Below are 21,735 nucleotides of genomic sequence, written 5' to 3' on the forward strand. Positions count from 1 at the left end.
TATTTTTTGAAAGTGCCGCATAACGAGTCAAATTATTCCTTGTACTTAAAAAGGGTCCCTTGCAATACTAACCCTTCTATAATATCGTGATTTACTATATGAATTGAGCATATCAAGAATGTAAATTTAAATATCAAGTATTTTCTGTTTGTCTTTGTCATTTAATGTTAATATTGCAAGAGGTCTATCGCTATTATTTAAAATACACCATTAGTATGTTAGGAAATATGTATATTATTTATTTATTAAGTTCTAAAGTGTAAATAAATTAAACTAATTGTTTTAATTGTAGGAAGAATGTTGCAAAATTATTTTTCTAAACGACTAAAAGCTTATTTTTAGTTACGAATTTAGTTAATAGATGTTATTTTATTTATTTAATAATAAGATTTACAACAGGGTGGTCAAAAAACGGATTATGTAATAAAAACTCGAATAGTTACTGTGATATATTTTAGTTGATAACTTATTGTTTATAAATAATTTATCTTAGAAATGTAGACATATTTATATAAATGTTTATGTACGTGTATATTTATAAAAAACAACTTAGCCATGTGTATATCGTTTTATGTTCACTCTATGTATAATTACCACCTGAAGATATATCTAAAAGTATTATTTTTTTTCTACACATTTTTATAATTCTTGTCTTTTTGTATATGTACACCGATGTTTTTACTCCCAGTTTTTTAATTAATTATTTTTTTATTGTTATAATAAAACATTTTTTAAAAAGGTTGCTTTTATTAATAAGTCCTGTATTTTCAAATAAATACGGAACTACGGAACTTAGTGACATCTATGTGAATCTCATGTACAATTGTATTATAAAAAGTAATTAGACATATAGGCAACTTAATATACTTATGAAATTGAATGGCCCCATGATTTTTTTGAATCAATTAATTAATCCTGCAGAAATCTGTGATATTGAAGATTATTATTATATACTAATCGAGACTATCTTTTATATATAGAAAAAATGATATTACACCGCAGAAAGATACAAATTAATTATTATTTGTATCAGCTTTACTTTTTAAATATAGGTCAATGTCAGCGTACGTTGCATTACCCAATCTGTGACCCAATGGTAAAAAGAAGACCAAGTTTTTATTTTCATTTTTAACAAAGAGAGGCGGACAAATTTGAATAAGTTCACAAATAAGTTATTAATTTTTGGAAAGTTTAAAATATCCATATCTAATCAGAAAGCAAGAGAACAAATGTAAATATGTATGAATGCAACAAGGACAACCGGCAAGTACCACCATGCGCTTGCGTAGAAAATGGATGTACTCTGTGAGCAATTTATGTCGTATTACTTTTTTGTTGTCATTTGTCATTGAATATTTTAATTGATCCTATTTTTGGTGAATTAAAAGTAATTCCCTTCTAAGGTACATCCTAAGGGATACTACTCCTTTCTCAGAGCATCCGGGTAAGTACCATTCGTGTACTATTAGGGTATTTAATATATTCAAGGACAAGACTTTGCCTTTGTCTAGAATTTTGTATTCCTACAAGTTTTAGCTTGTTATTTTTCTCTCATTGTAGGTAATAGACCTGCCTCTGCTTTTGCCATAACCGATTTTTCTTAGTAAAGAAACGGTGTGGAATGGTAGAATTTGTTTAGTGATCTTGAAACCAAGAACTACTTCTGCTACCATGGACAAAAGAAGGGGCCGGTCTCTTCCGGATGCTATGCTGCTGAAACCACTAGCTTTCAACTTAGAAGAGGCCTTACAAGTAGAAAACATCTACAGACCAAATTTAGCATCAGTTAGTTCTGCTGACTATAAACCTGGAGGAGTAACATTGTCTTCAAGGGATGGGGCTGTGAAAAATTTACGTTTCTTACGAATATGGTTGGATCTACCACACAATGTATTCTTTACTGCTGTATCTTATTTAGATATGTTTCTTTCCAGAATGAAGGTAAATTCTCTTTTAATAATTTGTTTAAATTCCATATAGTTTTGTATCATGTATTGATTAAATTTAATGTTTTTTTGTGCATTCCATAAATATTTTATATCACTTCATGTTTGTTCTTTTGTAAATTTTAGGTGCAAGAAAAATTTCTAAAATGCCTTACATTGAGCTGTCTCTATCTGGCCGCTGATACAGAAAACAGCAAAATTAATGTGGACAATCTTGTGAAAATTTCTCAAAGTAAATGCACCTCTAGAGATGTGGTTCGGATGGCAATCATTGTAAAAGAAAAGACGAAAAATCCTGAAGGAAGTAAAGCAACAACCCCCAGTGACTTTTTAAAGATCTACTTAGAGATTTTAAAATTTTTTACCAATCAATGGGAACATATTATATCAAGAGATATGTTTCAAATTCGAGAAAACATGCTAATTCTACTTGAAGTTCTTCTGTCTGATAGCAGCACTGCTTATTTCCGGTCTTCGGCATTAGCCCTAATAATTTTTCAAATGGAGGTTGAGAAGATTATGGCAAAAGGTCTACCAAATAAATCTTTATACTTCTTAGGGGAAGTCTTGCAATTTTTGTCTATAGTGAGGGAAATTCAGCTTAAGTGTAAGGTAGGGTCTTTTAAAATGATGTATGAATGTTTTGTTTTAACTTTTCTATTTATCTTTCCAGATCAGAAATGTTGAATTAAAAAATTGCTATATTCAAATAGCAAAAGTGCTGAAACAGTATGAGAGTGAGAAAAACACAAAAAGCCACCAGAAGATGACATGGAATTTTTCTAAGTCAACGATCCAAACATGCAAACGTCCCGGTTATTATTCCAACTTCCAGACAATTAAGGAATAAATTTACCTCTAAGGGTACATCCAGGCTTGTGTGTGATTTATGGCTAGCGATAAATCGCTCGCAAGTATGACCATACTCTTATACATTTACAAAACTCAAAAGAAATATTAAGTTACTTTTATTTTGTACCACATACCTTCAGCTTTAGTTAAATAATTATTATTGTTTAGAGTTACTTGTGTCATTTATTTTTAATTATGTAAATGTCTAAAAGTGATTAAAATGTGAAAAAAAGTTTAAAATTATAATTTTGTAAAAAAAATATATAAAAATTTATAAATATGAATGTATAAAAAAAACAAATTCATTTAAAATGAAAAAAATATATCTAGATTGTAATTGTGCTTTATCGTACTTTTTAGATATGTATTTAAGCCCCTTTTCAAAGAAATGTTACTAGTCTTTATGTTAAAAAAATCTTTGTTACCTTTCTTCACTGTAATAGTAAAATGATTAATTTTTTTGTTACATATTAAATAAAAAGCACTGCGATCATTTTTAATAGATGTTTTATTATAACGTAAAGGTAAAAGCTTCCGAGAAGTATATCAACTTACTTATTTCTATTAGATTTAATATCCAAGAATTCTTAAATAAACCATTAAGAAATTTAGGTGTGTATTATCTTTAAGTGTTGATACACTTAAAGAAATGCTATTGTACACAAAATGAAACATTAAATGGGTATAAAATAACGTCTGTGTTTCTTCGGCAGTTTTTTTCTGTCCATTTCGTTTAATTGCTCGATGCTTTCCAAATAGACGCCCAGCCTGGTTCATTTGAGCGATTACCGATGTTTTATCCATTTAAGCTCTAAAACCAAACATTATTTAGGTATATTTATGATCTTTGTTCATGTTATGGCGAATGCGCCAGGAAACTATCGTTACTATTTCCAGTTATATAAATAATATTGAATAAAAATTCATTGGAATAATAATACATGGATGACACTAAATTACAGAAACCATTCATCGCCAATCTCAGTCATGGGTTCTATAGTTTATATGTCTATTATGCAACAAAACATCTCAAAGCATTAGCTCTATAGGACAAGACTCTAAACCATCTTCATTCCTTCCTGCTGTAATATCTGCTGTCAGGTTCCGAATACAGAAAGCCCCGTAATGTGTAATAAAATAATTATTATTGTTTAGAGCTATCGTTTATTTTTAATTAAGTAAATGTCTAAAAGTGATAAAAAAAGGTTAAAATTGTAATTTTCGTCAAAAAATATAGAAAAGTTTATAAATATGAATGTTTAAAAAACAAAATTCATTTAAAATGAAAACAATTCATCGAGATCGTAATTGCGCTTAATTGTACCAAGGATTGTACCCTATTGTACTTTTCATAAACCCAGTATTTAAGCCCAAGAAATGTTACTAGTTTTATGTTAAAAAACCTTTCTTCACTGTAATAGCATAGCTGTGGTAATAGTAAAATGAATATTTTTTTGTTACATATTAAATAAAAAACACTGCGATCATTTTTAATAGATGTTTTATTAAAATGTAAAGATGGAAAAGCCTCTCCTAGAAGTATATCAACTTACTTTTTTCTATTAGATTTAATATCCAAGAATTATTAAACCAATAGAAAAATTATGTGTGTACCTATTATCTTTAAGTACTGATATACTTAAAGAAATGCTATTGTACACAGAACGAAAAAGATATTAAATGGTTATAAAATAATGACTTAAAAATGTTTTGATCTAAAATATATTATTAATTAGGTACATAAGAAACCAATTTAAAGTCGTTTTTAAAATACTGTATTTGGTAAAGTAAAAGAAATGAAATGAAGTAGCACCTTAAATTAAATTATTTTTTTAATTAGTGAGACAAATCTACAATATAAATAATCATAAAAGCTTAGTATTAAGACGTTGTCACAATATTTGCGTTAATAATAAAACTATACAATATTTAAATAAACAGTTTTACATACATGTCAAGTGGCAATGAGGAGGTTCACAGATAAATGCTTTAAAATTTTATTGCTAAAAATGGTGGAACATTGTTTATGGTTCACCATATATACAGTCAGCTTAGTTTTAAATTAGATTAGCAGAAAATATATAACATTTATATTTATACCGCTAATGAAAATATTTATTCTGCTTCTGTTTACAAACAAGACCGATCGTCCTGGTAAAAGAATTTGAAAAAATCCCTGTATATATACAGGGTGTCTTAGAAATAAGCAAGTATTTTAACTTTTAACTAGTAGTATAGTTCGACGTTCCACCCCAGCAAAACGCCCATGAAGTTTTTTTGTGAAAAAAAAAATTGAAATTTTCTATTGACATTTTCCGGAAAATGTTGAAAAACTTTTGAGTGCCACTATTAATTCGGCAGAAATGTATTTAAGGAGTCTGTAGAGAATGCAATTTTGCCACCTTCTACGATAGAACAGATGTTTCTTTTTACCAGATCTACCACCCCTTAAAATACTTGCACATATTTCGGAGACACCCAGTGGCAGTTTCATCAGAATTATATTTTCGTTTTAATAACTTCTCAGGTACTATATTTTTTTCGTGTGTTCAAGGGAGAATGGGTTACTTTTTAGTTCCACAGATATCTAATCTTCCTATGTGACATGTTTCTCATATGTGAGTAAACCCAATATTCTTAGATAAATTTCTTAAACTTGAACTTTGAAATATAAAATAAGCTCGTGAATTTTAGACAAAGCTATAGGCAAACAATACATCTAAAACTGAAGCGACACTAAGTAGTTTCCATGTTTCTATGTACAGTAACAGGTACAACCATACAGTTCCTGTAGGGTATTTTGGTAAATACAGGTGAAACTACATGAGACGGGTTGTTCTTAAACGACAAACTCGTATGGACAGACGTGCTATCCGACAGAACGTCATCTTCCAGCGAATCTACCTCCATAGGAGCTAAAGAGAGATGTTCAGATTCATCGTGAGGGGTCATAGTTGAATATCCATGATCCGAATCAGCCGCTGCATTATTCCTTCTGTAATTCGTAGCCACACAATAAGGAGATATGGGGTCAGGCGCAGGACAATCTTCTTTCAGAAGTTTGTCTCTGTGATTACCCAAATCATGATAGTTGTCGTTGACGTTTACGTCACTCATTCTGAGCTGATCGTGCGTCGAAGACAAATACAACCTATCTACTGAAGGATTCGTATAGGAACGGTAACAAATATAGAGTAAAATAAACAACATGCACATAGCAATAATAAGACCTAGGATAGGTCCTAGAGGGGAAAATTCCGATTCCGGAGTGTCAGTCAAATCATTAGGGCCTCTATAAGGAGTAGCCGATCCATAAACACCGTTAAAGCACGCAATTAAAGAGGAACAAAACGGTTTCTTAAGAAGCTCTTTAGTTATATCATATTTACACCACTCACAACCTATGACGCCCAGACAACTCATCTGAGTTCGTTCGTTTTGGCAGTTTATCGGGAAACACTGTTCGAGCTTATTATCGACGTCTGAAGCGAAGTTTGCTTCGACAGAAGGAGTTTCTTCCGCGTACCACTTACAAGGTGCGTTATCGGTTTGGTTCTGGTTATTTTCTTGGCAAGATTTCGGTTCGGATTCTAAGGAACACTCGCAAGGGCACTCGCATTCCTTCTCTTCCATGCGGTTGCAGTTAAAGCACAAACGATCTACGACGTTGCAGGGGCAAAACGTAGCTACTACGTCGCTAGAAGCGTTCACCACTCCAATAAATATGTTCGTGTCCGGCACGGAAGTTATACGATATGTTACGCCGTGTTCACCGGGAACGAGGTTGGCCAAAACGTCTGTATAACTTGTATTCAGTCTGTAGTATCGTTGTATAGTGTTATCCGCGTAATTATTGCACAACAGCTTCCTAATGAAGTGTTTATGGCTAAGTATGTCGTTGGCAATTAAGGATTCTCGATGAACGATGTGTTGTTGCTCTATAGGCTTTTTTTCGTCGAAATCCATGAGCTTCGGATGATAAATAATATAGCCCTGATCGTCTGTAAGAAAACAAGTAACTTTTTCACTCAAACAATGCGGCATATGTTTCAAAAGTATCTTTAACATATAGCCGTGAGTAACGTCGATGGCGCTAACAACGTACGGGGTTGCATAAGCTATTGTCACTATATAACCTGCGCCCCCCTTGTCTAAATAGGGCGGAATAAGGATTATTTTGTTCGGATGTTGTAGCGCCCGTAAAAACCACGGCCTCTTCGTCGTTTCCAAGCCTGGGGCCAAAACGCTCCCGGGAAACATCTGCAGCACGCCGCTGTAAGAAGAGGCATATCTTCTTACGATGTATTTGGACATTTCGGAAGAAAGGTGTCTTTTTCGGAGAAAGTCCAAAACGTGCGCCAACGCGGCCACTTCGTCCCTAACCGCGTCTTTTAAACCGGGGTTTGTCAGTAACCTAGTGTCGTCTTTAAGGTAAGCTAAGTATCCTTGGACAATTAGTTTGTCTTGAGTTGCTTTGGAAGCGGAAAAAGGTGATTGAAAACAAGAACTGCTCAAGTATAATGATGCTACATCTGAAAAAAATGAGGCGTTAATAAATTGGAATTTTTGTTCAGTTTTAATATACCTAAAGTGGCTATTTGATTTAAATGCCTGCAGAACTTGTAATTTTCGGATCCCTCTAAATTTTGGTACAATAATTTTTTCACCGATGCACTAGGCGATGCTTTGAAAGGTTTGTTAAAATATTCGTGGCTTTCATTTAGCACAATACAAACTACATACCACTGGCCTACCCTTGTCCAAGCATATTGTAACTGGAAGAAAAATGATAAAGTAAAAAAATACAAAAAAAAATAGCTCGTTTATACCGTCTCATTGTTGTTATTTTTAGTCCTAAAAGTCCCTTCCTGTTCTGTGAGAAGTTTTTTTCGTAGAATGTTGATAGAGTCGACCGTTTCCAGATACTTAACGTCGATAAATGAAATTTGGTAATTTACGACAGATGGCCTCGAAATGGAAGGATGAAGAAGCACTTTACCTTGTAAATCAGTCATAAATGCATAAGAATACTGCTGGTTACTACTGTAGTAACTTAAATCTTCGCCTATATTCGAAAAGAATATATCAGTTCCCAACATGACAAAATTATTATTTGACATCCATCCACTAGTAAAAGATACCGTTAAATCTGAAATAAAATGCCATTGTTGGAATTCAATTCATTTAATATCCCAGATAATGTAATATCCTTATATTATTATAGACAAACTTATATTAAAATTAATGTCTCTCTTACCTTTACTCTGGGGATCCCAATATGGCAAAGAAATTTGTTTATCGGTTTTAAATAGAAAACCTGTATTAAAAATGCTAAAAAATCTATTAATAACAAAACCTATATCATCAGTCTTATTTACTGTCAACATATAACCAGGATATCGAAATCTATTATATGTAGTAATATTGTACTTGGAAAAGTTCTGATGAGCTATGTCCTTCAGAAAGTGAGTCTCATACATCACTGGCTTCGACTCTAAAAAACAGAACTGAATTATTACATTATCTAATAAAATAGTAATTAGTACATTAATATATCAACACAAAAAGCCAAAAAAAATATGATTAGTGTAATTTATACTTAATCCTAAGAATAATATTTGATTAATTCTTCTATTCCCCAAGCATGATTATAGATATTTCATAGGTTTTAAAAAAAAGTTCTATTTGATCCAAATAACTGTAGTAATTACATACTGACATAACAATACTACATAATTTTTCAAAATGTGTGTTCAAACTCAACATATAACATATTAATTATAATATAGTCAAACTTACCATCAATAACAGCACATGTATGTATATAGACAGGAAGTTTAATATCTTCAGTCTGTTGTGCAATAATTTTAAGAACACTTCGTGCTTCAGTAAGGGAAGACAACAGTCCACGACTAATATAAGTTACCATCACCATATCCTGTTCACCAAAATCTTGCGTATTTAGTATAACATCTAGCGACTTTTGCATTCCAATCACATGATTAGTGGCACCTGGAAAACAACAAATATTCAATATATTGATCTGTCAAAGTTTTCGCTGTCAAAAGATTTAGAGTAGAAACAAAAAATGTATTACCACTGCCCCTGTTAAGTGAATCGATAAATGAATCCAACATGGACAAATATCCTGCTTTGGCATCTTGTAAAAAAATGCTTGGTTTTATTCCTTTTTCATCTGTGCATCCAGTCTGTGTGTATGACCAATCAGATGCTACGGCAATGAGTGCTACTCTATCGTGCTCCTCCAGATACTTCAATGTCGCTTTAGCTAAAATATATTATTAATATATATAGAGAAATATAATTATTTTTATTTGTTCGTACCTATTGTCTTAGCAATTTGCAACTGTCTGTAGCTCAAAGATCCACCATGATCTAATACCAAAATAACATTTTTTCGTTGATATTTCTGATGCGACATATAATTCTTCCAAACAATATTTTCATCATGATCAGAACACTGCGAAAATGGAGAATATTGAATATTCCTTATGTCTTTGTCTGACATAAAATATTGCTGCTTTAAGGCATTGGGAATTAATGTCATATTCCTTCTCATTTCATATAAAACTAAAAGAATCAATAGACAATATATATAAATGTTAATACACAATTAAATCAAGACAACTTACTGTATTTCGATCCAAAATATTCATTTATACTGTGATTATTAATTAAATTACTAGAAATAAGAACATCAAATGCACTATTTTTGTCTGAAGTACAAGGCAGCAATACTGAAAAGGATTCCAGACGATTCGACAATAGATTGTCTAAAAGTAGTGTTGCATTGTTTATTGCAGAAAATATGTTGTTTATTTTATTCTCTAATTTATGAGCCATTGCTCTTGATGTGTTGATAATTAAGTCTTCGTCATTGGCATACAATTTGAAATTTCTAAATAGTTTCTGTAAGAAGATAATGCCTAGTCATTAATACAAACCCAGATAACTTTAATTACTTCTTACCTCAATAAAAGACACTCCTAATTCTTCAGTTTTTAAGGCATTGAGGTCTTGGCTTAAATTGTTCGATATATTTTTCATATCTACGTTTCCTACACAGCCATAAAATCCTAAAGTTAATAATAACATTACAGAAGCAATTCTTAATAATGGATCCATGTTCGGTCAATTTCATGGTACTGTGCAAATAACTTATTTAGTCTTGATTGTAGAACAGTTTTACTTTATAGAGTTTAAGCTGATAATCCCTTTCGCAGTAATAATAAACATTATGAACAAACTTTTTAACATAAACAAAAAAATGACATGGCATCAATGACTAAAGAATATAAGGACATGTAACGCCCCTGTACGGGCTGTAGTAGAATTTGTGACGTTAGACGCCATTCGTTTGATGCCAAACAGTGAGTCATCATCCAGTCACCAGCGACAATTTTAGCGATTTTTAATAGTTTGTTGTGTGTAGTGAACTTTGTATAAACTTTGTTACAATGGTGAATTGTGTAGCTTTCAAGTGTAAAAGCCACAGCGACAAGAAAGAGCCAGGAGTTACGTTTCATAGGTAAATAAACAGTCCACTCCAACTTTTTAGCGTTTTCTTATTGAATTCGATAATTATTCTTCAATTTCAATTAACATCTATATGTACTTGATATGTGCTATACGTCGATACTAGTTTTGTATCTTTTGTTAACATTTTAGTACGTTTTTTTCGTAATTAGTTAGGATGATACACCATAGGCGTAGTCAAAACAATTATCAAAAAATATAAATATTGCTTCAAACAGCTAGGTTAAGAAAAATATGTGCCACGGCACTGTTTGATGCCAGCGTCACAATTTGCTGTCGGGTGTTATTTGTCCTTGGATTCTTTAGTCATTGCATGGCATGCTGCTTGAACTATCCACAGAATAATTATAATTATCTATCGTTACGTTACATTTGACAGATAAAATTTTTTTGGGATTTGGGAGTGGATAGTGGATAATCTATCCTCCATTTATTTACATATTCCGGTTTAAAGTTACAAATGTATATAATATTTGATATCATAAAGCTTTTTGTACGCGATACTTCAAACATTATAATTTTACACATTATTGTAAAATTTATGTACATATATTAAAGAAAATAAGCATCTTAATTTCCTTGACGATTTACTGGTTGCCTGATTGTTCCACTTTGTATGTGATCTGTGGTGCCACAACATATTACCAATGTCACCAACTGTTGTGATTTATTTGGATTTATTACTGAATCCCACCCAAGGATATATATTCTATATATCCTTGATCCCACCTTTGATTTGTTTGCTTTTTATAGCAGCAGGTTAGCCAACCTAATAATAATAAGTTATTGTTATATCAGCATAGGCGTCATGTAATTCATATGTTAAAAATTATATGTTTTTTGCCTATTTTGTGATAAGTAATGCAGCTTTTTGATTCTTCGAGTGTATGTTTTTGAATAAAATATAAAATATGATAGACTACAGTCGTAAGTTGGGCGTGTGTTTCAAATAAAACCTAAGGAACTATGATTTATTACAGTGTGTTTTTTTAAAATGGTGGGTGTTTGTTTTTGGGTTTCATACATGGTTTTGTTATTTAGTTCGTTAAGCTACGCGAAATCAAAATGTGCTAAAGGCTGCCGCTGTTTAGATACTTATATTGATTGTGCATCGAAGGGGCTAACCAGCGTCCCTCAAAATATCCCTAAATGGGCACTCCATTTGTAAGTAATAACTGTTTTATTTATAAACGTACACTAACTTTATCTTGAGATATCGTTGCAAATGTGATTGTTTGATACGATTTAACAATAGTGTCTGGATGAAAATATCTAATGTTTGTTGTATTTAATTTTTTAGAGAAATGAATAGAAATAAACTGATAGAAATAGAAGCTTTAACTTTTCAAAATCTTCATCAGTTAAAAGCTTTAAAATTGAAACGAAATCAGATAAGTTCACTTAAGGATGGATCTTTTTACGGATTACGCCAAATTGAAAAATTGTAAGAGAAAATTTGCATAGTACCTTAATTGTTTTAAATAATCTGTTTTTTTATAGGATGTTGGACAGTAATCATATAACTGTTATCACAAAAAGCTGGTTGTATGGTTTAGAATCACTAAAGGAGCTTTCTTTAAGTCACAACCTTATAAACCAAATACATGATGATGCCTGGGAATTTTGTAGAGCCTTAACAGTTTTGTAAATAATACATATTTTTCATGCTTAAAAATATGCTAAATATTCATTTTATTTTGTAGAGATTTATCATACAACAACTTGGATTCAATTAAAGAAGATACATTTAAAAATCTCGGTACTCTTAGGAAGCTATCGCTGAACAATAATAATATTATAACTATAAAAGATGGAGCTTTTTCTCATCTCACAAAACTTAAAGTTTTGTAAGTTTTGTGGATATTTTCACATTTAAAATCATTAGTTTTATATGCTTTTGTAGGTATTTAAATAATAATAAAATATTTTGGACTATTGAAGATGGTAATGGAGTGTTTCAAGGTTTGGGTGATTTGGTCAAATTTCACTTGATGGGAAATAATATTACATCAATAAATTCAAATGCATTCTCTGGATTAAAAAATGTTAGCTATATAAATTTAGCTAATAATAATGTTACATCCATTCAAAATAATGCTTTTTATAAAGTTCCCTCTCTAAAAGTAATAATACACCTCATATCTTATCTTGTTTGTTTCACATACCTCTTTTTAGCAACTGTTGATAAACTCCAGTAGCTTATTGTGTGACTGCAATTTAAAATGGTTCTTGGAATGGCTTAGTTTGAAGGATATTAAACTACAAGCTTCTTGTGCGTATCCAGATTGGCTTAGAGGAAAATCCATCTCTAATATCACAGCTAGTAATTTAACTTGTGGTAAGTTCAAGGTACTTTTCCCAAATTTTGTGTTCAAATCAAGTTTTTTAGATGAGCTTCCCAAACCACGCCTCATTGATGAACCTGCATCTGAAATAATGGCTTTGAAGGGTAAAAATGTTACCTTAAACTGTAAAGCTCTCTCAAGCTCCAACAGTAATATGACATTTTTATGGAGGAAAGATAATGAAGAACTTATAAACCCTAACGTCCAAGTAATATCTAGGGCAGATCCGGATGGCCGATCTATTGAAACAAGTTCTGAGTTGAATTTATTTTTTGTGGATAACTCACATGCAGGAAGATATCAGTGTGTGGTTAGTAACAGTTATGGAACCACTTATTCCCAGAAATCAATCATATCGGTTCTTGTTTACCCTACCTTCTTGAAAAAACCAAGAGATGTACAGGTTGAAGCTGGAGAGACTGCAAAATTGGAATGCGCAGCAACTGGGGAGCCCCCTCCTGAGGTATTTTTTTTAATGATACGTTATTGATAGTTATTTGTGTATGATATATTGTTGTTGTAGATTGCATGGCACAAAGATGGCGGGAACGATTTCCCAGCTGCCACCGAACGCCGAATGCATGTCATACCGGCAGATGATGTGTTTTTTATTGTCAACGCAAACCCTAACGATGCTGGCATCTACAAGTGCACCGCGCACAATGCAGCAGGAACTGCGGCAGCTGAGGCACAACTACAAGTAAAAATCACATTTTTTTCTCTATTCAATTTAATTATTTTTCCGGTTAATTTAGGTCCTTCAAAAGCCCCATGTAGTCAGGGGTCCCGAAGACATGGAATTGGCTGCCGGGGAACATATTGTTCTACGTTGTATGGCCGATGGTGTTCCAAAACCAACCATTTCTTGGTTTAAGGTAAATAAATATTTTTTTAAGCTCCTCCACAAAAAACGTTTTATCTGTTCAATCAAAACCTATTCAGTAAAACCTTGTTTGTAGAAGAAAATCGTTTTGTCTGTCCTGAAAAAATAAATTTAAAAAAATTATATGGATATATTCCAGCATCTTTAGGAAGCTACTTTAAAAAATCTAAATAAGAATCTTTTATCTAGAAAAAAGTACGTGATCACAAAATAATGTATGTTTAAAAATCGTTTTTATATAGTTAATGATTATTACCAAATAATCTATATTTTTTTAAATTGTTTTTATATATTTAATGATTACTACCCAAGATACTATTTTCACACCGTTAGCTTTGCGTGTTTACAAATGAAATTTTAACCACATTATACAATTTTGTAGTAAAACTTCATGTTTTTTTTTCTTTTTATCTTCCCTAAACATAGTGCTATAATTGGTAAAATAAAACTTATATGTATTCTGAAAACTGCCGTCGGTTCTCTGAGACGCTCTTCCGTTTCACCTGACAGGTAAAATGTTTGGAATTTATATGTTTTTCATTTAACAGGATGGTGAACCGATTGTACCTACAGAAAGGCATTTCATCATAGCAGATAATCAAATAATCACTATCGTCGATTCCGTTCATAACGACTCTGGAATATACGAGTGTCATTTGAATAATTCCCAGGGACAGGAAATAGCGAGAAGCCGAATTCTCGTCAAGCCAAGTAAATGTTAACTCCAGATTAATATTAATGTAGTTGTAAATGTTTTAATACTTTTTAGGTGTTCTAGATAACAGCAATATGATGGGCATCATCATAATAACTGTGGTTTGCTGTGCAGTTTTGACTTCCATAGTTTGGGTAGGTATAATCTACCACACGCGAAGGTCTGCCGTTCCTAGCGAACCCACCCAATATCCAGCGACCGAATTGCCAGAACAGGCCGACTGTATTTCCGAGCGATCTTCTTGTAAAGACAGTGGCACAGGAGACTCGGCAAGAAGGTCAAGCGACGATCTTGCCGAGTTTTCGGTTTTGCTGCACGACACGCCGCCCATTGAGCAAGATTGACTAGCCGAAACGGCCGTATAAAGGCACCCATACACCTCGGTTATTTTGCTCGGTTTTAACCGTGCAGTTAAAAACGCGCGGGTAGGAAGGACGGGCAAACAACCTCCATACACTGTCTCGTTTTGCCCAGTTTATTTTATCCGCGTCGTAGACAAGAAAGATTGGTTTGAGAAAGAACTTGCTAGCTGTAAAAAAGGAAACCAAAAAATGGAATAGGTAAAAATGTTTCAAAAGTTTCATAATTTTTTTTTTCAAAATAAAAGTCAATTTTTAAGGTTTACTTTTTTTCTGATAGTCTATTTTGGCATTATAGATCTAGTTTTTCATTTCCTTCTGTGATAGTTCGCAGATTCAATTTTCCAATGCATAGAAAACTATGTAGTCCAATGAATTCAATCGTAAATTATTCAGTGTTAATTCGTGTCGAACGCCATGCATCGAAAACAATATATTAAGAAGTGCTGTTAAAACCGTTGTTTTAACCATACAGTTAAAATATTTGGCTGAGACAGGTATTGAACGAACAGGCGAAACGACAGAAGTGTATGGGGGCCTTGACCCCCTAGCGGATTTTTTATGGTGGTAAGCTTATCCGTGTATTTTTCCTTTGATATTATTTCAAATTTAGGGCCAGAAAATTCAACGTGATCGTTCCTTATATACTTTAAAAGCCGGGAGATACGAGACGAAAAATATTTTTTTACTCGGGTCGATATTTTTTCTTTCGTAACATTGAAAACGATAGAGTTTTAAGTGGGGCCCATAAAATCAGAAATTTTTTATCATGCATATCCTGAAGTAGTTGGAAATTTTAGAATAAATAAAACTTGCAGTAATAGCTGCGGGTCTAGTATGACTTAGGAACACATATAAAGGTGCGTTCATGCCGGCTGCGCCGCTCCGCGCCGTGCCGCGCAAATCATTTTTTTGACATATACTTTTGTGCGCGTTAAGAAAAATACATTTCAAAAGTACATGGTAAAAAAATGCTTTGCGCGGCGCAGCAGGTGTGAACGCACCTTAACACGTTAAATTCATTAATAAACTCAAGAAATTTTTTATCATTTGTCTTGTTTATATAATGTACGTATATATTTTAGTGATATTTTAGTAATCTGAATATAAACAGACCAATTTTTATCACCTTTTTTTGAGATCAAAAGAACCGTCTACACAACATTTTACCCGTCAGGGTGCAGCCACACTATCCTAAAAACGGCGTATCGGCGTAACAGCGTAATGACCTTGAATAGATTTCCAGTAATTCTATTGGCTGAAACATTCATCTGTCAGAAATTTTATCTGTCAAATTCATCTGTCAAAAATTTCAGCCAATAGAATTACTGGAAATCGATTCAAGGTCGTTACGCCGTTACGCCGATACGCCGTTTTTAGGATAGTGTGGCTGCACCCTCAGGTAAGACGAATTAAAAATAAGAGTAAACACTGGAAGTTTTGCCTACGGTTTGATCAATTATAGCACTGGATTAGTGAAGCTGAAAAAAAATCTGTAAACCCGCAAAAAATTTGTGGAAATAATTTTATTTCGTAATAATCATTCAATATATCTAAACAATTTTGTAAAATTATAATTTTTGTGAAATTATGCTTTATGTGTTGTGTACACGGAGCTTTGTAGAAGAAAGGGTTATAAATTAAGTGGATATACATAAAACTCGGTGTCTAAGTCCAGATTCGCATTATCGTGACAAATTGTTGTTCATGAGGCCCTTGTACATAGTCATTTTTGTTCCTGTTTTAAGTGTTAATTTCTTACGGGCTTGTAAAGTTAGTTTTAAGTTTTGTATCTTGTGATATTATTTAGAAAGGTATTATCTTTTCGTTTTTCTGTCCGTTTTTTTGAAGCCGTGTAGCTCTTTTGGAAATAGTCAGGTCTTAAATGTAGAACCTCTATTATTTTTATCCAGTGATTCGAAATTCTTGTATTTTTGTATGAAAAACATGAAGAAAAATTTTCTCTTATAAGGGGTCTACGTTTAAAATGTTCTGAATGGCCATTTTTATTCTCTTGTTTCTCACCTCTAAAGTATTATTTTCTTTGTGTACGTAGTAGATGTAATACGGGATCTAAAGAGATGGCGCTTCGTCTTTTTGGAATAAAAAAGTAATACTGCCCGATGGTACAACTATACTTAATTCCTTTATTTTAAGCAAATTTTATTTATACATACATATACTAATCGTTTATGCTTGAATGTGAATTTTTATTTATTTAAAATGTGCGCATGCATCGTGGAATGAGTATAAATAAGTTTTATATAGGGCAATATTTAGCCGTTTGATGGTATTCTCTGGCTTTAATCGTCTTTTTAGCCCATTTTTATATAAATACGTATTAAACCATCTGGAACACCCTTAATTTTGAAAATATTTTTCCGTGAAAAACGAGATAACTTGATTTAAATTTAGAGACGATTTCTGCCAGTTTAGAATGAATAATATTTAATTAGTACCTTTATTAATGGAGCAAGCAAAAGATTTTTTGTTTTGTTTTCTTCGTTTTAAGTTGACGCTAAACATGTATATTTTAGTTAGGCAAAGTAAGTATTTGTTAAAACTTAATTACACAATTCGATTTTGATAGTATTATCATTGTGATGTACCTATATTTTTGTCTCAAATAAACATCTACAAGTTTTATTTTGAGTTTAAATCGATTATCCTTGTTTTTTTACAAAATACACACATGCATGTCCTTTACAGAGGCTGCGTCAGCATGTTTACTTTTAACGAATTTAGTTTAATAACACGAAACATAAATACTAGATAATTATTGCATTAAAACAATAACTGTAGGAGCGGGAACGGTGTATGGGTAGAGATTAGGGTCTATACTCTTTGATATTGTTTCCGTAATTTATTTTTGATAAATCCATAGGTTATCTCTCAAAATTATATATTATATCATTTCTATAAAGTTACGTCATTTGGCGTTAAATTAAAAGGCTCTTAAAACTTGAGATGCGCGCGTCACCCTAATTTCGTTTTATTGTAAAATTTAATAACGAAATAACTTTGATGGTCGAATTAAAATAGAAAAACGCAAGTCAGCATTTGATTCAGCATACCTTTAATTAGTTGCCTATCTTTACGTAGCGCAATTCATTATTTCCTTTAACTTTTATCTTTCTAGTGTTTTTTTTTCTAAATCATTAGTCGTCGATAATTTGGAGTTTTTTGGTGATTCAGTTATTGTTTTAGTGACGGGTCGATCGCATGCTTTAAAAATCAGCTAAGAAAATTAGTAGACAAGTTAGAATTGATAGTTTTAAACTATAGTATCGCATTGGAAGGCTAAACCTTCCATCCAATTTGCATGATTTTTCCGTTGATAAATACCTACTTATCACTCGTTAATGTGTTTCTGGTGTTCTGGAATATAATACCGAAAATATAATTATTTAACTAGTTTATTTGTAAAATGAATACCAACAAACCAAGTAAGTAGTATTTATTAAATTAAGGTGTAGAAGCTAAACTATAGAAAGAATAAAGAATCCAAGGTATTTTGCTTTAATTCTATGAAATCTACTCATATATTAGTTCCACAATTAATGCTGCAGTTGTTTAATTTTTTTTGGTATATTAGCGACAAACTACTTAAAAAATTTTGATATTTTAACACTTGAATCCAAGATAATTAAATACTTTTATAAATTGTTCTTGTTTCCTTTTACTACACGCAGGGATTTAATTAGTTTTTTTATTTCTATTAATTTATTTTTGAATTTCATGTTTTAAAATTTTTTACTTGTTTGATTTACTGGTTGCATAATTAGTGTATCTCTTGTCTATGATTAGTGCTTTTATATAAAATTTGAAATGTTACAGTTTCTTCGCAATTCGATAATTATTTTTATATTATTCACATAAAGAAATGATGTTTCGTAATAAATGCCGTAAGTTTAATTTAAAATTTCGCTTTTTAAGATATCTCGTAGTTTTAGCGGCAAAATTTAAATCCAGGCGATTTCATCCATAAACTAACCTTGAACTAATCAAATTTCTGTTTAATGCTCGAAAGTATGTTATTGAAAAAGATTGAAAGTCATCTGATTAGTTACTCAAGAGTTTTTTACTGTTTTATTCACTATTAACAGTACAACAATCTTCCTATCCTCCTATCTTCAATTTTCTCAAAATGTCTTGGCGTTCTCAAACTTTTCCAGAATGCGATGGTATCGTTTCATATTATTCCTGAAGTTATATTGAATGGTTTTGGATTATATTGTTATTTTTTAGACAACTCAGAAGTATGTCTGGCTCTATACAGAAAATCCCTCAAGTCCAAAGATATGGACCATGATGGGACCCATTTCGATGGACAATATCCTCATGTATTTGTTACTCTAGGAGCATCAGTATGTAGTATTAAATTTCATACGGTTTGAAAATATATTTTCCATTCCCTACTGGTTTTACATATTTAGTTAATTAATAAAGTTGACATTGTAGTAATGTTTGTTCTGTATCAATATTTAGTGATGTTTAGCACAAATATTAGCTCTTAATTACAAAAATTTTTAACAATATTATTCAGCTTAATGTTTCTAGGGTGACTTGGCTAGAAAGAAAATTTATCCGACGTTATGGTGGCTCTACAGAGACAATTTGTTGCCATCCAATACACATTTCTTCGGGTATGCTAGAAGTAAGACAACAATAAATGATATTAAAACAAAGTGCGAACCTTACATGAAAGTAAAACCCGGAGAGGAAGAAAGATATGCAGAGTTTTGGAAGTTGAACCATTACGTCTCAGGAAATTACAATGTTCGAACTGACTTTGAGAAATTAAATCAAGAATTAAGTCAGTTTGAAAAAGGGGCTGTTGCAAATCGATTATTTTACTTAGCTTTGCCACCATCAGTCTTTGAAGAAGTAACAATCTTAATAAGAAATTCTTGTATGGGTGAAAAGTAAGAATTTTTAAAGTGGTGTGTATATATATAAATAAGATACTATATTCAATTTAATTTATAGGGGATGGAATAGAATTATTATTGAAAAGCCTTTTGGGCGTGATTTAGCTAGTTCCCAAAGATTATCAGATCACTTAGCTTCACTATTTACTGAAAGCCAAATATACCGGATTGATCATTACTTAGGAAAAGAAATGGTACAAAATCTCATGACTTTAAGGTTTGGAAATAGAATATTTGGCCCCACATGGAATCGGGATAATATTGCCTCTATCCAGATATCATTTAAAGAGCCCTTTGGAACACAAGGAAGAGGAGGCTATTTTGATGAATTTGGAATTATCAGAGACATCATGCAAAATCACTTGTTACAAATCTTAACTTTAGTTGCAATGGAGAAGCCTGCTTCCTGTTTGCCTGACGATATAAGAAATGAAAAGGTATTACATACATATATTTCTTTGCCCCTAGTCTCTTCGCCCCAAACCCAAAAAAATGTAAAGACTAAGATTCATTTGAAGCACTAAAACTCCTATATTGATTTTATGTTAAACTCTTATGTTTTATTATTTTAGGTAAAGGTGTTAAAAAGTATTAAATCTCTTGAACTGCATGATGTGGTGTTAGGTCAGTACGTGGCTGATCCAGAGGGTGAAGGTGAAGCAAAGTTAGGATATTTAGATGACCCAACCGTTCCAAAAGGCTCTTTAACTCCTACTTATGCGGCCGCAGTACTTAGAATCAATAACGAACGGTGGGATGGCGTGCCCTTTATTCTGAAATGTGGAAAAGGTAAATTGTTTGGGAATGAACTGATCGGAAATATCATATCAATGTCAACTTTTTTTTCTAAAGCACTTAATGAGAGGAAGGCAGAAGTAAGGATTCAGTTTGAAGACGTTCCAGGGGACATATTCGATGGAAAACCAAAGAGGAATGAACTCGTTATAAGAGTACAACCTGGGGAAGCACTGTATGTTAAACTGATGGTAAAAACACCGGGAATGGCCTTTGATATGGAAGAAACTGAACTGGACCTAACTTACGGACATAGATACGCTGTAAGTTTATCAATGTATATTTAGAATTTCTCTTGCTTAAATCATGTGCTCAATTCTGTTCATTTAAAATATATATTTTACTATTAGGAACAATCGAATTGTAAGGAGGACCATATGGGAAAATGTTATGTGAGTTGTATTATAACACGAATTGTGCATGGATTTGTTTTATTAATACAATTTTTTGACGAGTTGAGTTGTTTGAATTCGTGTGTGCTTATATTTAATTTTCAAGATCGCTTTTTTAAATAAACCATGGTTCTATCTGAGTTTAATAAATAAGCTGAGAGAGATTTAATTATGTAACTATCGTTAGTAGAAAAAGATTAATAACAGAAAAAAAATAATTCTTGGAAATTCTTCATGACTCGAATGATTTCTTGGAATTTAGTGTTATTTTATAGATAGAAATGATTATCTGTCCCTGACCTTTTTTATTATTAAACCAAGATTAGCCACAACTTAATGCTTGTGAATACTAGCACTGTTATCACTGAATTTTTGTTGTAAATTAAGTTTACTTTTTTCTTCTTCTAATCGCTCTCATTATGATATAATATTCCATTATTTCAGACTGTCAAGTTACCTGATGCCTACGAGAGATTAATACTGGACGTTTTTTGCGGTTCTCAAATGCACTTTGTCAGATCCGACGAACTGCATGAAGCTTGGAGAATATTCACTCCTCTGCTACATGAGATAGAAAGTGGCGGAGTCAAACCAATTCCGTACGTGTTTGGAAGTCGGGGACCCAAAGAGGCCGACGAATTATTAATGAAAAATAACTTTACCTACACAGGCTCATATAAATGGTACAAACGTGAATAAACTGTTAAGGAGTGGAACATACATTCATTCCAACTTGATATTTTTATTTTTGTATTTATTTGTTGAAAATGTTATGGTTTAGGTTTGCAAAGTTTATTATTTGTAAAATAATACGTTTTAAAAAACAGAATTGTTTTTTTATTTAATTTTTTCAGGTCAGAAAAATGTTACATTTAAAAATGTTACATTTTTCTTTATTAAATGGCGGAGGAGCCACTATTCAGTAGATAAACTTTGTGGAATATTACATAATTTGCTGCT

At 32.0% G+C, this 21,735-nt stretch overlaps 4 protein-coding genes across 7 annotated transcripts; 3 read left to right on the forward strand and 1 right to left on the reverse strand.

Moving 5' to 3' along the window:
- Positions 1 to 1,258: 1,258 nt before the first annotated feature.
- Positions 1,259 to 3,302, forward strand: LOC115876631 (cyclin G). Its single transcript, XM_030892478.1, has 4 exons — positions 1,259 to 1,444; positions 1,561 to 1,941; positions 2,073 to 2,558; positions 2,620 to 3,302. The coding sequence occupies exons 2-4, from the start codon at positions 1,672 to 1,674 to the stop codon at positions 2,794 to 2,796; spliced, it is 933 nt and encodes a 310-aa protein (XP_030748338.1). The 5' UTR covers positions 1,259 to 1,444; positions 1,561 to 1,671; the 3' UTR covers positions 2,797 to 3,302.
- A 1,255-nt stretch (positions 3,303 to 4,557) lies between these two features.
- LOC115876633 (VWFA and cache domain-containing protein 1) lies at positions 4,558 to 10,329 on the reverse strand. Its single transcript, XM_030892479.1, has 9 exons — positions 9,789 to 10,329; positions 9,452 to 9,728; positions 9,144 to 9,389; positions 8,896 to 9,087; positions 8,598 to 8,810; positions 8,056 to 8,292; positions 7,628 to 7,947; positions 7,384 to 7,573; positions 4,558 to 7,330 (listed from the first exon to the last, which is right to left on the reverse strand). The coding sequence occupies exons 1-9, from the start codon at positions 9,942 to 9,944 to the stop codon at positions 5,535 to 5,537; spliced, it is 3,627 nt and encodes a 1,208-aa protein (XP_030748339.1). The 5' UTR covers positions 9,945 to 10,329; the 3' UTR covers positions 4,558 to 5,534.
- A 796-nt stretch (positions 10,330 to 11,125) lies between these two features.
- On the forward strand, positions 11,126 to 17,303 carry LOC115876634 (leucine-rich repeats and immunoglobulin-like domains protein 3). Its single transcript, XM_030892480.1, has 11 exons — positions 11,126 to 11,519; positions 11,656 to 11,799; positions 11,856 to 11,999; positions 12,059 to 12,202; positions 12,259 to 12,478; positions 12,531 to 12,693; positions 12,745 to 13,163; positions 13,224 to 13,400; positions 13,456 to 13,575; positions 14,132 to 14,294; positions 14,353 to 17,303. The coding sequence occupies exons 1-11, from the start codon at positions 11,350 to 11,352 to the stop codon at positions 14,640 to 14,642; spliced, it is 2,154 nt and encodes a 717-aa protein (XP_030748340.1). The 5' UTR covers positions 11,126 to 11,349; the 3' UTR covers positions 14,643 to 17,303.
- A 379-nt stretch (positions 17,304 to 17,682) lies between these two features.
- On the forward strand, positions 17,683 to 21,604 carry LOC115876635 (glucose-6-phosphate 1-dehydrogenase). Of its 4 annotated transcripts, none has more exons than XM_030892484.1 (8): positions 17,683 to 18,103; positions 18,906 to 19,024; positions 19,218 to 19,582; positions 19,647 to 20,025; positions 20,161 to 20,377; positions 20,441 to 20,646; positions 20,734 to 20,775; positions 21,220 to 21,604. In XM_030892484.1, exons 1-8 carry the CDS (start codon positions 18,085 to 18,087, stop codon positions 21,472 to 21,474), a joined length of 1,602 nt encoding a protein of 533 aa, XP_030748344.1. In that variant the 5' UTR covers positions 17,683 to 18,084; the 3' UTR covers positions 21,475 to 21,604. The 4 variants fall into 4 exon arrangements, with proteins under 4 accessions (XP_030748344.1, XP_030748343.1, XP_030748341.1 ...); XM_030892483.1 differs by lacking the exon at positions 17,683 to 18,103 and adding an exon at positions 18,478 to 18,562; XM_030892481.1 differs by lacking the exon at positions 17,683 to 18,103 and adding an exon at positions 18,648 to 18,841.
- Positions 21,605 to 21,735: the final 131 nt, after the last annotated feature.

The sequence above is a fragment of the Sitophilus oryzae genome, unplaced genomic scaffold, assembly GCF_002938485.1.
Source record: "Sitophilus oryzae breed Bouriz unplaced genomic scaffold, Soryzae_2.0 scaffold_1440_pilon_pilon, whole genome shotgun sequence".
Lineage (NCBI taxonomy): Eukaryota > Metazoa > Arthropoda > Insecta > Coleoptera > Curculionidae > Sitophilus > Sitophilus oryzae.

What these genes read in the sequence shown, in the direction of transcription:
- LOC115876634 (XM_030892480.1), top strand. Translation starts at nt 11,350, where the DNA reads ATGGTGGGTGTTTGTTTTTGGGTTTCATACATGGTTTTGTTATTTAGT. An exon ending in CCTAAATGGGCACTCCATTT is followed by an intron (nt 11,520 to 11,655) that starts GTAAGTAATAAC and finishes TTAATTTTTTAG; the next exon opens with AGAAATGAATAGAAATAAAC. An exon ending in TGTAGAGCCTTAACAGTTTT is followed by an intron (nt 12,000 to 12,058) that starts GTAAATAATACA and finishes TTTATTTTGTAG; the next exon opens with AGATTTATCATACAACAACT.
- LOC115876631 (XM_030892478.1), top strand. Translation starts at nt 1,672, where the DNA reads ATGGACAAAAGAAGGGGCCGGTCTCTTCCGGATGCTATGCTGCTGAAA. An exon ending in TGTTTCTTTCCAGAATGAAG is followed by an intron (nt 1,942 to 2,072) that starts GTAAATTCTCTT and finishes TGTAAATTTTAG; the next exon opens with GTGCAAGAAAAATTTCTAAA. An exon ending in AAATTCAGCTTAAGTGTAAG is followed by an intron (nt 2,559 to 2,619) that starts GTAGGGTCTTTT and finishes TTATCTTTCCAG; the next exon opens with ATCAGAAATGTTGAATTAAA.
- LOC115876633 (XM_030892479.1), bottom strand. Translation starts at nt 9,944, where the DNA reads ATGGATCCATTATTAAGAATTGCTTCTGTAATGTTATTATTAACTTTA. An exon ending in TTCACTTAACAGGGGCAGTG is followed by an intron (nt 8,811 to 8,895) that starts GTAATACATTTT and finishes GTTGTTTTCCAG; the next exon opens with GTGCCACTAATCATGTGATT. An exon ending in AAAATAACAACAATGAGACG is followed by an intron (nt 7,574 to 7,627) that starts GTATAAACGAGC and finishes TTTTTCTTCCAG; the next exon opens with TTACAATATGCTTGGACAAG.
- LOC115876635 (XM_030892481.1), top strand. Translation starts at nt 18,805, where the DNA reads ATGTCTTGGCGTTCTCAAACTTTTCCAGAATGCGATG. An exon ending in TATTCTGAAATGTGGAAAAG is followed by an intron (nt 20,378 to 20,440) that starts GTAAATTGTTTG and finishes TTTTTTCTAAAG; the next exon opens with CACTTAATGAGAGGAAGGCA. An exon ending in ACCATATGGGAAAATGTTAT is followed by an intron (nt 20,776 to 21,219) that starts GTGAGTTGTATT and finishes CCATTATTTCAG; the next exon opens with ACTGTCAAGTTACCTGATGC.